This window comes from Phoca vitulina, unplaced genomic scaffold, assembly GCF_004348235.1.
Source record: "Phoca vitulina isolate PV1807 unplaced genomic scaffold, GSC_HSeal_1.0 scaffold73, whole genome shotgun sequence".
NCBI lineage: Eukaryota > Metazoa > Chordata > Mammalia > Carnivora > Phocidae > Phoca > Phoca vitulina.
In genome coordinates this window covers 6,497,764-6,512,245 of record NW_022589776.1, presented here as the reverse complement: position 1 = coordinate 6,512,245, position 14,482 = coordinate 6,497,764, and the positions used below count along the sequence as shown (strand labels likewise).

The 14,482-nt window shown below is 35.4% G+C and overlaps 1 protein-coding gene across 2 annotated transcripts in view; it reads right to left on the bottom strand.

Annotated features, from left to right (window-relative positions):
* The window catches only part of RALGPS2 (Ral GEF with PH domain and SH3 binding motif 2), a 152,832-nt gene that overhangs the window by 20,838 nt on the left and 117,512 nt on the right, over positions 1 to 14,482 (bottom strand). For both annotated transcript variants that reach the window (XM_032393481.1, XM_032393482.1), the window contains exons 9-13: positions 10,307 to 10,444; positions 9,037 to 9,127; positions 4,662 to 4,729; positions 2,938 to 3,073; positions 1,820 to 1,971 (exon numbers count right to left, since the gene is read on the bottom strand). In XM_032393481.1, coding sequence (XP_032249372.1) covers positions 1,820 to 1,971; positions 2,938 to 3,073; positions 4,662 to 4,729; positions 9,037 to 9,127; positions 10,307 to 10,444 — 585 coding nt within the window. The remainder of the gene's footprint in view (positions 1 to 1,819; positions 1,972 to 2,937; positions 3,074 to 4,661; positions 4,730 to 9,036; positions 9,128 to 10,306; positions 10,445 to 14,482) is intronic.

Here is a 14,482-nt window from a genome sequence, read left to right as displayed (position 1 = left end):
ATAAAATTCATGATGGGGAAAAATCAAATATTATATATATTTAATTGAGAGCTGTAATTTAAAAAATTATTATTTTTTGGTTTAAGTGGCATGCCAGATTCCATAGTGTAACAAATTTACTAATTTAATGGGAAGAAAGTTCTTTTTCTCTTTTGCAAAATTACTCTGCGTATTGTTTTCAAGTTGAGGGTGATATTTGCATAATGACAGCTTATAGCATTAATGAAGAGGTATTTGAGGGGCCAACTTGTCTTCTATTTTGTGAATTTTGTCATCATATAATCATTTGCACTTTGGAATTAAAAAACTGCTGAATGGTGCTGGAAAGCTCTAAATCAATTTTGTTTACAGGGTTTGGAACTCTCAAGGGTTAAGGAAGTCAATTTGTTTAAGAAAATGAACTCCTTGAATTTCTTTCTATTGACTATGCATCAATATTGAGATGATCCTATTAATAATAACAGGCTTAGCCCCTGAGCAACCTGGCACTTAACCAGAGAGGAAGATATTTTCTTCCTTTATTCCTTTTTAAAAATAAGAAGGTTTTTCTAATAATCAAAAGAAATAATGCTCATTTAAAATATTCAGAAAATAAAGAAGTTTAGGAAGTAATAACAAATTTTCCTCACAACCTCACATCCCTTTCCAGTATGGTTGCAATTTTCTGGTCCCCTTCATCTCTATTCCCTGGCCTCTCATTCTCCAATCTACTCCAATCAGGGCTCTGACTCCACTATTCTACGAAGCAACTCTTATCAAGGTCACAATGACTTCTATCTTGCCAAATGCACTGGTCAATTCCCATTCTCTTCTTTTCTTTTTCTTGCATTTGATAGTGATACATTAAATACTTCCCTCTTCCTGGAGATACTTCCTCTACTGGGCTTTTGTGATACCACACCCTGATTTTTATTGCTATTTCACTGATCCCTCCTTCATATTTCCTTTGATGGCTCATCTTCTTTAAAAAAAAATACCAGGGGCACCTAGGTGGTGCAGTAGGTTAAGCATCCAACTCTTGGTTTCAGGTCAGGTTGTGATCTCATGGTCATGAGATCGAGCCCTGTGTCAGGCTCTGCGCTCAGCACGGAGTTTGCTTGAGATTCTCTCTCCTCCCTCTGCCCCTCCTGCTCATGTTCTCTCTCTCTAAAATAAATCAATCTTAAAAAAATAAATAAATAAAAATAATTAAACAGAGCTCTAAATGTTAGCATGTCTTATTTCTTTACATTCTCTTCCTTGGTGACCTCAACCAGTCCCATGGCTTGAAATACTATGCTACATATGCGAACTCCTATGCTTAGTATCTACGGACCTAACCTGACCCCACTGAGCTCAAGTGTCATGTATTTAGTTACCTATCGGACAACTCCATGTGGACCAAACATGTCCAAAACAGAATTCCTAACTCCTCAAACCCAGTCATCCTTCACAAATACCTCACCACCTACAAATGCTTGCTCTTCTGGTCTTTTCTATCATGGCAATAGTACCATCATCCAGAAACTGGGAGTATACCCACTCTACCCCTTTTCTCATTCCTACAACCAAACTGCATGATGTAACCAATTCAAACGGTCCACCTTCTTTTCCCATCATTCCTCAAATGCCTCCCCTTTTGGAGTCAAAAACATTAAGCAGCTTTTAAAACATCATGATTTATTAACTTTAGTAGGTACTAGTAAGATGATCCTATATCTGATTGCTACTTTGCTTTTACCAAATTTTCTCTATGTATATTAGGGTTAATGACTTTTTTCCAGCTGAGTTTTAAATCTCATTTTCATAAATTGAATCCTCTCAGAGAAGTATTTCTCACCTATTGATATTCCACTAGAAAGAGTAGAACTTTCAGCTTGGCCTCGAGATGGTGCATGGGGCTCCATGACGCTGTCATCTAATAGATGCCTTGGCCCTGCATTTGGGAACGTTGCACTCTTAAACTCGGCTGTGTTCATTTTATGAATGAAACTGGAAACAAAGAGAAATATTTTTCATATCTTTTACTATTGTTTTTAATTCAAGATATAAAAGATACTCTTAAAGATGCAAGATACAGAACATTTACCATGCTATCCTAAACTGACTTCTGAATTCTCATACTAATAAAACACACAGATTTTACCATAAAAGCCTCAAATTAACAGTTTAGGGAAAGTATTTTAGGAAACCAGACCAGGCCAGAGATAATATTTTAATTTCATCTTGAGTCTCAGGTCCATTAAAAAACTGTTTCACATTTACTTTTGGAAAATAGCTATTTTAAAAATCATGGCAAAGGTGAACTATGGGCCCCATTTTGAGTAAACGATCTTGCAAAGGTAATGATGTTAAACAAAAAAATCAGCTTCCTTTTCATTATATTTAGGAATAAAAGGAGTAATTTTCTTTTTCCCCAAAAGATTTTATTTGACAGAGAGAGCGAGCACAAGTAGGCAGAGCGGCAGGCAGACGGAGAGGGAGAAGGAGACTCCCGGATGAGCAGGGAGCCTGACAAGGGACTCGATCCCAGCACCCTGGGATCATGACCTGAGCTGAAGGCAGATGCTTAATGACGAGCCACCCAGGCGCCCTAAAAGGAGTAATTTTTATAGACCTTTATTTATGGTGACTTATTTTGATTAAGACAAGCAATGACTGTTTTGCTGTAAAAGTTGTAATTTAAAAGGAAAATGGGATATTGCTTTCCTGACTTTATGATGATACTCTGTAATATAGTTCATTTATCTCCCCCAAAGGTAAGCAGTGGGAGAAGCTTATTTCCAAATTAAGGTAAAGGAAAAACTAAATGCTTCCAGGCAAACAAAATATTTTACTGAATCAGGAAAAAAACTACTGTTATACAAAGAAAACTACGTTTAACCAATAAAATATATAAAAAATAAATCCAACTGGAAACAACTTAAAAATCTGAAAGATAAAATGAAAAATGCTGACTTATAGCCCAAGCTATGGCACTTCCTGTGTCCATGTGGAATCAAGTTCCGAGGGGACGGCGGTGTCTGTGGTAGCAGGGCTCCTTCAGCTGCCACGCTTTTTCTTCCACTTTGTGGAGATGCTCCTACTTCAGGACCTAGCAGTTAAATGCAAAAAAGAGAGAGAGAAATTTTCATATTGTTTCAAAAGATTGTTTTCTTTTTAATCCCTTGATAAAAAATAGAAAACATGGTTTAAATTTTAAGATAATAATATTGTTAATTCTATTTAACTGACCGAACATTAAAATAGAAGAGATGGGCTCAGGATATCACTTCGCAGATAAAGCCTGGACTAATCGCTCAGAGGAGTCCCAGTTCAGTGCTCATTTAATTTTTTTTTTAATTTTTTAAAAAAGATTTTATTTATTCATTTGAGAGAACGAGTGTGTGCACAAGCAGGGGGAGTGGCAGAGGGAGAGGGAGAAGCAGACTCCCCATTGAGCAGGGAGCCCAACATGGGGCTCGATCCCAGGACCCTGGGATCATGACCTGAGCTGAAGGTAGATGCTTAACCAACTGAGCCACCCAGGCATCCCAGTGCTCATTTAATTTTACACATTGCTTCTCTCTCTTAGTTTCAGCTTCTTCTTGGAGAAAGAGCATGTAGGGCAGGTCAAGCATTCAAATTGAAATTTCAATCTATATTGACACTGTTCAGACTTATGGGAGTTAAAAAACCAGAACTTGAAAAGTACACAGATTTGCAAAATAGCACTTTAACAATGAAAACAAAAGCAAATTTAAGAGATTCAGACTGCCATGTTTTCCACTGCTTATAATACTCTTCCCCTAGATATCATCATGGCTTGTTCCCTTGCTTCCTCCACGTCTTATTGGATGGGCCTCCAAATACTTACAGGGTATGTGATATTATGAAGCTTAGTGCCAAAGTCTGATTTTGAAATTTTAAAAAAGGTACTTATTAATAATTTCTTAAATAATGAACAATTCTCTCCAATTTTATGTTTTTAATTATGTGTGGTATGCATATATTACCCCCATTATAATGTAACAGGTAAATTATGGGACTGTGACTATTTTTTATTATTTTCAGTACTTGGCCCAGTATTAGAGTGAAATTTCTAAAATGTTACTAAAACTGATTTCTATATTCAAATCAGTAAAATTTTCCACTCAGACCACAGAAATTTTAATGTAATCAATCTTCATTGACCAGGACAGTGTATTCTTTTTTTTTTTTTTTTTTAAAGATTTTATTTATTTGAGAGAGAGAGAGAGATCACAAGCAGGGGTGGGGGTGGGGGGGGTAGAAGGAGAAGCAACGCGCCACTAAGCAGGGAGCCCAATGTGGGACTCTATCCCAAGACCCTGGGAACATGACCTGAACCGAAGGCAGACATTTAACCGACTGAGCCACCCAGGTGCCCCAGGACAGTGTATTCTTAATAAAAAAAAGAACAGATATTCATAAACATTTATCTATTCTTCGTTTGTTGTATCTATTTTCCTTAATTAGTTTGTACATTACTGCATACTCCAAGTAACAACTTCTTAATTAAAAAACAAATGAAAAAACCCAAAGAAGTGATATATTTTAATACCAAAAATAAATTTTTACATGCATTATAAAATGTGCTAAGTATTTATTTACTTTGGAGCATATTCTTTCTTTTTAGGTTGTCTGATTTATTATTCAGTAGTCAGAAAAAACTATGCACTAACCTACTAAATCTTCTCTCGAAGCAGCAGAGCGTGGTGTGCTTGTCCCTGGTTCTATCTTTAACGAGAGCCTGAATTTTAAAAAGAAACAAAACATATAAAATGATTAATATTTGACAATATTAAAATTATGTATTTCCTCAGGAAAAAATTAAGCATTTTAATAAAATAATGTTATATATATTTTTTCAAGAACAATCTTTAATAATAGTAAATCTCATCTCTTTCATACAAAGCATATCTTACAGTTATTCTAGGAAATATCAGGGAGGGAAAAAACGTTAAAAAGTTATATTTAAAAACAGAAAAATCTCCCTAAACTACCCTAATGTTGTCAAATGGTTCAACACATTTAAAGATATTTGATGGAGGACTAAAAAGTGATTTAACTTGAGGTTATATTGATACCTGACAAATTCAGGAATTTTCACATACATTACTAAATGTATTACACAAATTAGTTCTAGAATCTTTACTGGATGGATAAATGGCTTCTGTAGCACTGAAAATTTCCAAAACATCCCCCAAAACAACAAATTCAACTTCTTAAAAGATCTTGAATAATAAAAAAGTTGTTTGCAAAATTCCTGGTAAATCCCTGTCCTAAGCCTAAGTTTATTAACTGGTACTTAAGTTCCATTTAGGATAATATATCCACTTTTGAGTTCCACAGCAAAGAGAGATTATGACTCCTATCAGTGGAAACTATTTCAGGAAATATGATAGTAAAGCAGTTGTAGAAAATACTTTGGTATAGTCCACAAAGCCTATTATTACTAAGTATTTGTCTAAATATTAGTACTTTTTAAGAAAGCATTCTACCAACTGGAGTTTTTTAATGAAATTGCACAATACAAGTGATACTCATCATGATAAATCTATTATAGGTTCTCAACGTATTTCCTTGATAACCTCATAGGGGATTATATACGATTATATTCCAATTATTTGGCAGTGTAAAATGCAGTACTGAACGGATATATGATGAACTAGAACTCTGCTCTTTTTCTTTCCACAGAGCAGTTTACTTTAGTACTTTGGGCTACAGACCATACTGAATTCATTCATTTGATAAAGAGTTACTGAATACCTGTGTTGTGTTGGGCACTGTGCTCTTTGTACTGTGCTCTTTGCATTGGAATAGAACAGAGACTAAGGCAGACATGGTATCCCTGCCCTTCTGAGGCTTACAGTTTAGTATGTGGAAGACACAGAAGTAAACAAAATAACTACAATTTCCTAATGCAGAACTGCAACAGAAAGGAACAGAAAGGAAGCTCTGGGTGAATCACACTGCTGTCAGTGGTATAAAAAGCAGAAGCATCTTAAAGCACAGCAGTGAAGTCAGAGGTCGGTTGCCTATGTCATCATCAAAAGACCATTCAGTAACAGTGATGCTGGTTCAATGAGAAAAAGATTATGTTCAGTATTAAAATGAAGGACCTGTGAAAGATTTTCATCCTGATTAAAAAACACGCATTCATTTGTAGTTTCTATACTGGTTGCCTATATAGATGAAGCTGCCAAAAAAACAGAGACCTTGGGATAAACAGTGTCATTTTTATTTAAATCTCTCTCATCATAAAAACCATTTTTTCTAATCATTTTAATAGCTTTTATCTTAAAATGATGATTCTCAGCACACTGAATTAATAGGTTCATGCAACACAACTGCATTTTTAAAAACTGTCTTCTTCAGTCTCCCATCTGATGTCCCAACACCACCAAATGACTTATGTTCCCCCAAGCAAAAACACTGCTTCCCACCCTAATCCTTTGATCATTCCATCCCCTGGAACACTTTTCCTCACCCTCTATGCGGAGATATCTCCTTGACTCACCTGTTAAGATTAATAAGCTCAGGTGACACTGTCTCCTGAAGCCATTCATGTTTCTTTTTTCCTCATTTTTCCCACTTAAAGCTGAGTTAGGTCTCCCCCCAGATCTACGTTCCTACAGCATCCTGGGCATATCTCATATATCACAGTAATGTTTGAACTGCTTTGTCATCATCTGTTTTGTGGCTGTGTTTTGTATGAGACTGAGCTTCTTAAGGGCAAGAACAAGATTTTGTTTTTGTAATCCTGGCACCTAGCACAATAACTCACCTATGGCAAAAGCTTAGTAAGTATTTGTTAAAATGAATATAATGGGAAGGCTATTCTGGTTCTAGCTACTCATGAAAACAAAAATCAGTACAACAGCATCAGCTTTCCTGCAAAAATGAAGGTATCTTACATCGGTTTACAGACAGTTAAAACGACTTAATGGTTTAATTGGCTACTATATCCTTTTAGCAAAGTAAAAATTAGCTCAAATAAACACTTTTACTTTCACCACAGTCAATAAAAATTTACCATCCTCTATAACTGTGCAACAATTTCTTAGGCTTCACTTCTATTGAATAGTTTAATTTCTTTTAAATCCAACAAGTTTGAGCCAGATATAGAAATTTTTAACTACTCAATCATATTTTAAGTTTTAAGATAATCTTCTGTATCTCACTGGACAAAACATGAGAGTTTTGTGCTATGTCAGTGATTAGAGCTTAGATGTAAGAAATAGTGGTAAATATAAGATACAGACCATCAAACTCAAGAAGCTCATAACCTAGGGCAACAACAGATTTATGAAAAAACTGCAGCCTTAAAAAGCTCATACATTTTCAAATGAACTACTATGTAACAACCTTTTATAAAATAAAAACTGATATAGAAATATAAAGTGGCAATATTATGGTGTGGGAAAAAAGATGGAAATAAAGGTGTTTTTTTTTATTTTTAAAAAGATTTTTATTTATCTATTAGAAAGAGAGAGAGAGTGCACACAAGCAGGGGGAGCAGAGGTAGAGGGAGAAGCAGACTCCCCCCTGAGCAGGGAGCCCGATGTGGGACCCAATCCCAGGACCCTGGGATCATGACCTAAGCTGAAGGCAGATGCCTAATGAGCCACCTAGGTGCCCCAATAAAGGTGTTTTTAAACATTAATAAAATTTTAGATACATTTAATATATATTATCTAGAGCTTCAATCTTTGAAGAAAAGTTATTTCTAGTTATTTTCCAGAATTTCTAGCCTTTTACTCGTACTTACTTTATTCTTCAAAAACTGTTGAAACTTAAATGGAACAAGAAAGTTGATGATCACTAGCATACAAGAAAAATTTTATATACTGTATTAATAATGAAAAATAACCTAGTCTCTCACTTTAAGTTTTTTTTAAAGCTTTATTTTTTTAAGATTTTATTTATTTATTTGACAGAGAGAGAGAGAACACAAGCAGGGGGAGAGGCAGAGGGAGAGAAAGAAGCAGGCTTCCCGTTTAGCAGGGAGCCCGATGTGGAACTCGATCCCAGGACCCTGGGATCATGACCAGAGCCAAAGGCAGATGCTCAACCAACTGAGCCACCCAGGCGCCCCTCACTTTGAAAAGTTCTTAACGTTAAGTATGTGTATGTTCCTTTTATTAGAAAAAAATATTCGTGAAAGACACAAAGTTAAATTTGAAAGCTTGGGAATAACTGGCATAATAAAGCTAAGCAAAAATTTTTTTATTGGAAATTAACAAATGAAGTCACAAGAAGCATCAGAAGCCTCAAGAGAAATAAGAGCTTTATCCTCCCATCTTTTGAAAAAAACAAACAAACAAAAAAACCAGAAACAAAACAAAAACAAAAAACAAAAAACACCCCTGCAGTTAAGATGTACAGTATACCACTGAAAATAAAAAGGGTAAAAACTTAAAAGTCCTTCCCACCTTGGGCAGAATTGTGGATGTTAAGGAGAAGGAAATGGGCAGCTGTATTTTAAAAGTGATTTAAATTTTTTTTTTAATTTAAAGTGATTTTTAAAATCTTTAATAAAGGACTTGCTATAATAGAGAAAAGGGTAAGTGTGGTGCTGGACATGTCTCTACCCTAGAGGTAAGAAGGTTTAATATTCTCTCAATCCACAAAACCAATTAAAAACAAATTCAAAGATGTGTCAAAATTACCATTACAAAAGGAGTAATTTCCTATTTGTAGACAGTTTCATTAATTTTTCAATTATAAATTTCCATAAAGATTCAATGTTTGAATATAAAGAAAGGAAGACATTTATACTAGATCTAACATCAGCTCTCAACAACTTGAGAAAAGTGAAATATTTTTAAACAAAAGAACAGATGAGGTATTTGTATATTGTCTCAATCATATCAAGTGATTAAAAAGAAATACATAAAAAAATAAAAAGAAATACAAATACTTTAACCACTGTAAACATATACCTGGATTAGGCATTTGCATGACACGATGTAAAATTCAAATGTTTAAACACATGGGGACAAAAGGGTAGAAGACAGGACAGTTAAACAAACCACTTTTGAAGATCCAACCTACTTGTAATTATCATCTTCCACAAACTTCTGTAGTTCTTCTATATACTGAACAGAGTTCAGATATTTTTGGACATGAGGCAACATGGGGATATCTAGGCAAAATGTGATAAATAATTATCTGACACAGTATATCTTTAACCAGAATTTTAAAGCATGGCACCAAAATTTAAATTAACTCTAGAAGGACACTATTGAGGTAGATTTTATTTAACGTAAAACTGATGGTAATTTAAAAAATTACAGTTGCATGTTGTTTGTATAGATTAAAAAAAAAAAACACCACCACCAAACATACTCTGGTTTCTCTTCAGATTATTTAAAAAAAAAAAAATCAAACAGCTCCATTTACAAAATCCCACATATCTGATAAACTTCGTCTCTGCCCCCCCCCCCCCCCCCCACTTTTAGGAAGTTTTTAAGGTTTTCTTAAAAGTACACACGCACATAAAATAGCTTTAAGACAAATCTATTTTTAAAAAATATTTTATTTATTTATTTGACCCAGAGAGAGAGACAGCGAGAGAGGGAACACAAGCAGGGGCAGAGGGAGAGGGAGAAGCAGGCTTCCCGCAGAGCAGGGAGCCCTATGTGGGGCTCGATCCCAGCACCCTGGTATCGTAACCTGAGCCGAAGGCAGACGCTTAACGACTGAGCCACCCAGGCGCCCCAAGACAAATCTATTTTAAATAAATTGGATAATGTAAACTCACTGTTTAAAAGTATATACCAATAAGGGTATCTTTATTCCCTTTCAAACTGAAAGCATTCAAACATTATAAAACATTAAAAAAAAAAATGCAACCCCTTTGCTCATCATCTGGGCTTGTGTAAGCACTTTCTATATATGTGTTTCCATAAAATACCCCTTGAACAAAAAATTGGTTATTTATTCAATAATGAACCGAAGAAAGCTAGTCAGTTGTTACAAGGATCACAGGTCTTAGCTCCTTCCCTAACTGAATAATATAAGAACTATTTACATAACCGATCAGGGATATCAAGTGAGATGGAAGATAACAGAAAATAATTTTATAAATTATGTTAGCAAAGTGGCTACAAAAAGAGCAAAAGATAAAACTTAAAATTTTAAATATGACATACTTTAATTCCTTAAAAGCAAGATCTCAAACAGGAGGCTAAATATTAAACAATCATATTTTCCTTTATATTAGGATGATGTTCCCTGCTGTGTGAAAAATGGCTATCAATTCAGGTAAATGAATAAAGAGAATCACAGCGTAATGGTGTAGTATTACTCCCCAGAAACGTACCATAGTCACAGGACTGCTGTAAATCAGAAATTATTCGAAGGATGTTATTCATCAAATTTGATCTTTGCTCATTTTCTAGAATGCTGCCAGTTGATGGGTATGCTGAATCAATGTATGTTAAATCTGACAAATAGATACCTGAAACAAAATGAGATAAATGAGTGTTTTCTTACTTGTAGTTTGAAAGAGTATGATAAAATGAAGAAGAAAAAAAGCTTATTTATAGCTGTATTTTAATATATGCTGTATTTAGGATTTATTGTTATATAATACACCACAGCCTTGTTAAATCATAATCACTGAGGCCTAGAATTCCGTGGATCTGGGCTCAGACATGTAAATAATGTTTTTGTAAATGTTCTCTTATGATTCCATTTTGTTTTTATTTATTTATATTTTAAAGTTTATTTATTTATGATCTCTACACCCAACGTGGGGGCTCGAACTCACAACCCCGAGATCAAGAGTCACGTGCTCTACCGACTGATCCAGCCAGGCACCTCTGATTAGCTTTAGGACAGTTCACATGGCATTAGATATGAAGTGTTTGTATACTGTCTTGTTTTGAAGATTGACAGGTAAATTTCTGAAACCGTGTATGTGACTACAAATTGAAGTTAACTATTCCCCCCGCCTCGACCCCACTGCCCCATTTCTCTGTACCAACAAAAATAACATAACCTCCAAAATAACTTGGTACTACCAGTTCTAGATATGCAAGGCCACACATGTGAAGTGTATAAGACAACTACAGTTAAAGAGAAATACACTTTCTTACTTTTTACCTCATTACCCCACATTCATGAACTCTCAAAAAAAAACAAAACACAACTGATGTACCACATACACTGCCTTCCGCAAAAGCCCTATGTTTTTTTTTTCTCATGCCATTTCTTTCATCTTGACTGTTTCTGAGACTCATCTGTCCATCTCAATTATATTTTATATCCAGGTCAGTGTCAACTGTTCTTTAGTTTTCTCATAGATTCCAAGAGAGGAATTTAGAAACTGTCTAGTCTAACCCCCTCTTTTTATAGGTGAAGAATCTGAGGTCCACAGATATTAAAGGATAATGCTATGTGAACTGTTAGTAATAGAGCTGGAGCTCAGAGTATACACCTGTGCCCTCGTTTCTCTACTACATGCTGTTATAAATTCATACAGTATCTATAATACCATTCACTTGGTAATTTTTATGACTTTATAATGTTTAAACTCTCGTATTTATATCTTTTTTTTTTTAAAGATTTTATTTATTTATTTGACAGAGAGACACAGCGAGAGAGGGAACACAAGCAGGGGGAGTGGGAGAGGGAGAAGCAGGCTTCCCGCCGAGCAGGGAGCCCGATGCGGGGCTTGATCCCAGGACCTGGAATCATGACCTGAGCCGAAGGCAGACGCTTAACGACTGAGCCACCCAGGCGCCCCTCGTATTTATATCTTATCTGTTCATGACTATAAACTCATTTAAGGTAGTTGCTCTATTTTGCACTCTAAGAAAATGAAAATCTGTGCAGTATTTTGACAATAGGTGCTTAAAACAACCTAAAAATCCTTTTACTCATCTTATTCATTCCTTTTCCATTCAGGAAATCTTAACGGTATTCTCTAAACCATCTATCATAAATACTTCCTTTTCTTTAAAGACTCTCAACTTCTTTTTTTTAATGACTTCAAATGAACCTTTAGCTTAGCTGCTTTTCCTTCAATCTCAGAGTAGGAAGAATCCCTTTCTCCTCTCCAAATACACACTGTGACTTTGAATGTAATCCTAACAGCCTCCTTTAGAGCCCCTGCTGTTACCCCCACTGTCACTCACCCGCCAGGGGCTCCCCTCCTGGAGCCAATGCAAACATTTACACCTCTTCTGAAGAAAACAAAATCAAGGTAACCCTCTGTTCAAATCTGAATCCCTCCTCCAGAGAGGATCCCTGCCCCTCTCTCTATAACAAACACCTTGATATTGTATGGTGACTAACATAATAAAATTAAATTAAATTAAAAAACCCAAACACCTTGAAAGAGAAACAAGACGAGTCCACTTAACTTATTTTATCCTTCATCTCTTTTTAATGAGATATGACACATATAAAAGTTTACATGTGTCAGGAAAAATTACGATAGACTCTGAAATAGGCAAAAAAAAATTACCAGGTGTCCTGTCTTCTGGACTTTTTGAGCTATTTGACAACTCAGTAAGTTTTTGAAAACTAGTAATAATACAAATTCCTGTCCATAAAAATGCCAATGCCTTATGTCCAGTAAAATCTAATAATGCTCTATGGAAGGTGACCAGTGTTACAACTCTGTGTGAATTCATTTTAGCATTCTTTAGTGCCTATCTGGTATGTGTGGTACTTTGAATTCTCTCCTGAAATGGTTGCAGTATCTTCCTGACTCCCTTATAAATTTAATGATTTAAATAAAACCGTGACATGTATTCATTTTGTATTTGTGTAAGAATCATGATTTTACCATTTAAAAAAGTATACTCTAACCCATGTAATATTGGCTGTTATCAAACAATATAATAAATACTGGTGAATGACCAGGTAAGTTAAGAAGTACATCACTAGTACTGTTCGTCCCCTGTATCATCTCCCTGCCTCCCATCCAGAGGTAACTAACCATTATTCCAAAACTTAAGATTATTCCTTTTTTTTTTCCAAGACATATGTACAATATATTTACTTTTGCTTATTTTTGAGCTTTAAAAAAATCACATTTTATACATGTGTGATTAAATTCAATGATAACATCAGTAAACATAGGTACACAATAAGTAATTTATAGGTGTTTGTTAAATTTTTAAAAATATGGCCTTCTGTGATTGCTGTGTCTCACCATTTTGTTTCCAGGAGTTATTTGTATTGTTAAATCAGCTGTAATTCCTTATATTGAGAATAACTTAACATGTAACTGTATCACAATTTACTTACTCATTTGACAGACTTTTAAGTTACTTCTTCCCTCCCTCCATGTTGCTATTGACATTCTTACAAATTATCTCCTGGGATACATATAAAAGAATTTCCCTAGGAGATATATATATATATATATGGCATTTATATGGTATATTAATGTTCAACTTTACATTGTTTTTTAAAGCTTTATCAACTCACACTGCCACTGATAGCATATAAGTTTCTCCTGATCCACACTTGTGCTACACTTGATATTATCAGTCTTCTTGACTTTTGCCAATCTTGAGGTATAAAATAATATTGTGTTTTAAGTTTCATTTCCTTGACTGGTAATGAGGTTATGCATTTATATTTCTATGAAATGTCTTTTATCCATTTTTTCCTCTGAGTTGTCTCTTTCTTATTGATTTCTAAGTTCTTAATATATTGCAGAAACCCATTCACTTGGCAGTTAAATTTTATCCACTTTTCAACTCACTATATAGTCTGAAATTTGGGGCGCCTGAGTGGCTCAGTCGGTTGAGCGCCTGCCTTCAGCTCAGTTCATGATCCCAGGGTCCTGAGATCGAGTCCCACATCAGGCGATAAATTATCCCTCTGCCTCTGCCCCTCCCCCTGCTTGTGCACTCTCTCTCTCAAATAGATGAATAAAATCTTTTAAAAAAATATATAGTCTGAAATCTGCATCTTGCTGCTGAAACTTATTCTAGCAAAGGTATGAGGGACCTGTTCATTATTAAATCTTATTTATTTTTTAAAGATTTTATTTATTTATTCAACAGAGAGAGAGAATGAGCAGGGAGAGTGGCAGAGAGAGAGGGAAAAGCAAACTCTCCACTAAGCAGGGAGCCTGATGCGGGGCTCTATCCCAGTACCCTGGGATCATGACCTGAGCCAAAGGCAGGTGCTTAACCGACTGAGCCACCCAGGCACCCCGTCCCAATGTCTTAATGACTGAGCCACCCAGGCGTCCCATTATTAAATCTTTGAACATCTCGTCTCCTCCTGCTGCTTATTAGTGTCTCAGCAGTATTTTTTATCATTCCCTTTGTTCCTTGGGGCTTTACTAGCTCTATTGGCTTGAACCTTCCTACCTTCCCACACCCCCTCCATTCTCCTTTTTCCTCATGTTCCCTAGAAGTTGGTGTTCTCCATGATTCTACCATTAATCTCACTCTGCATGTACTTTTTCTGGATTATCTTATTTCTGTAGCCTCAACCATCACCTAATTGCCGATGACTTTCCAAGTCT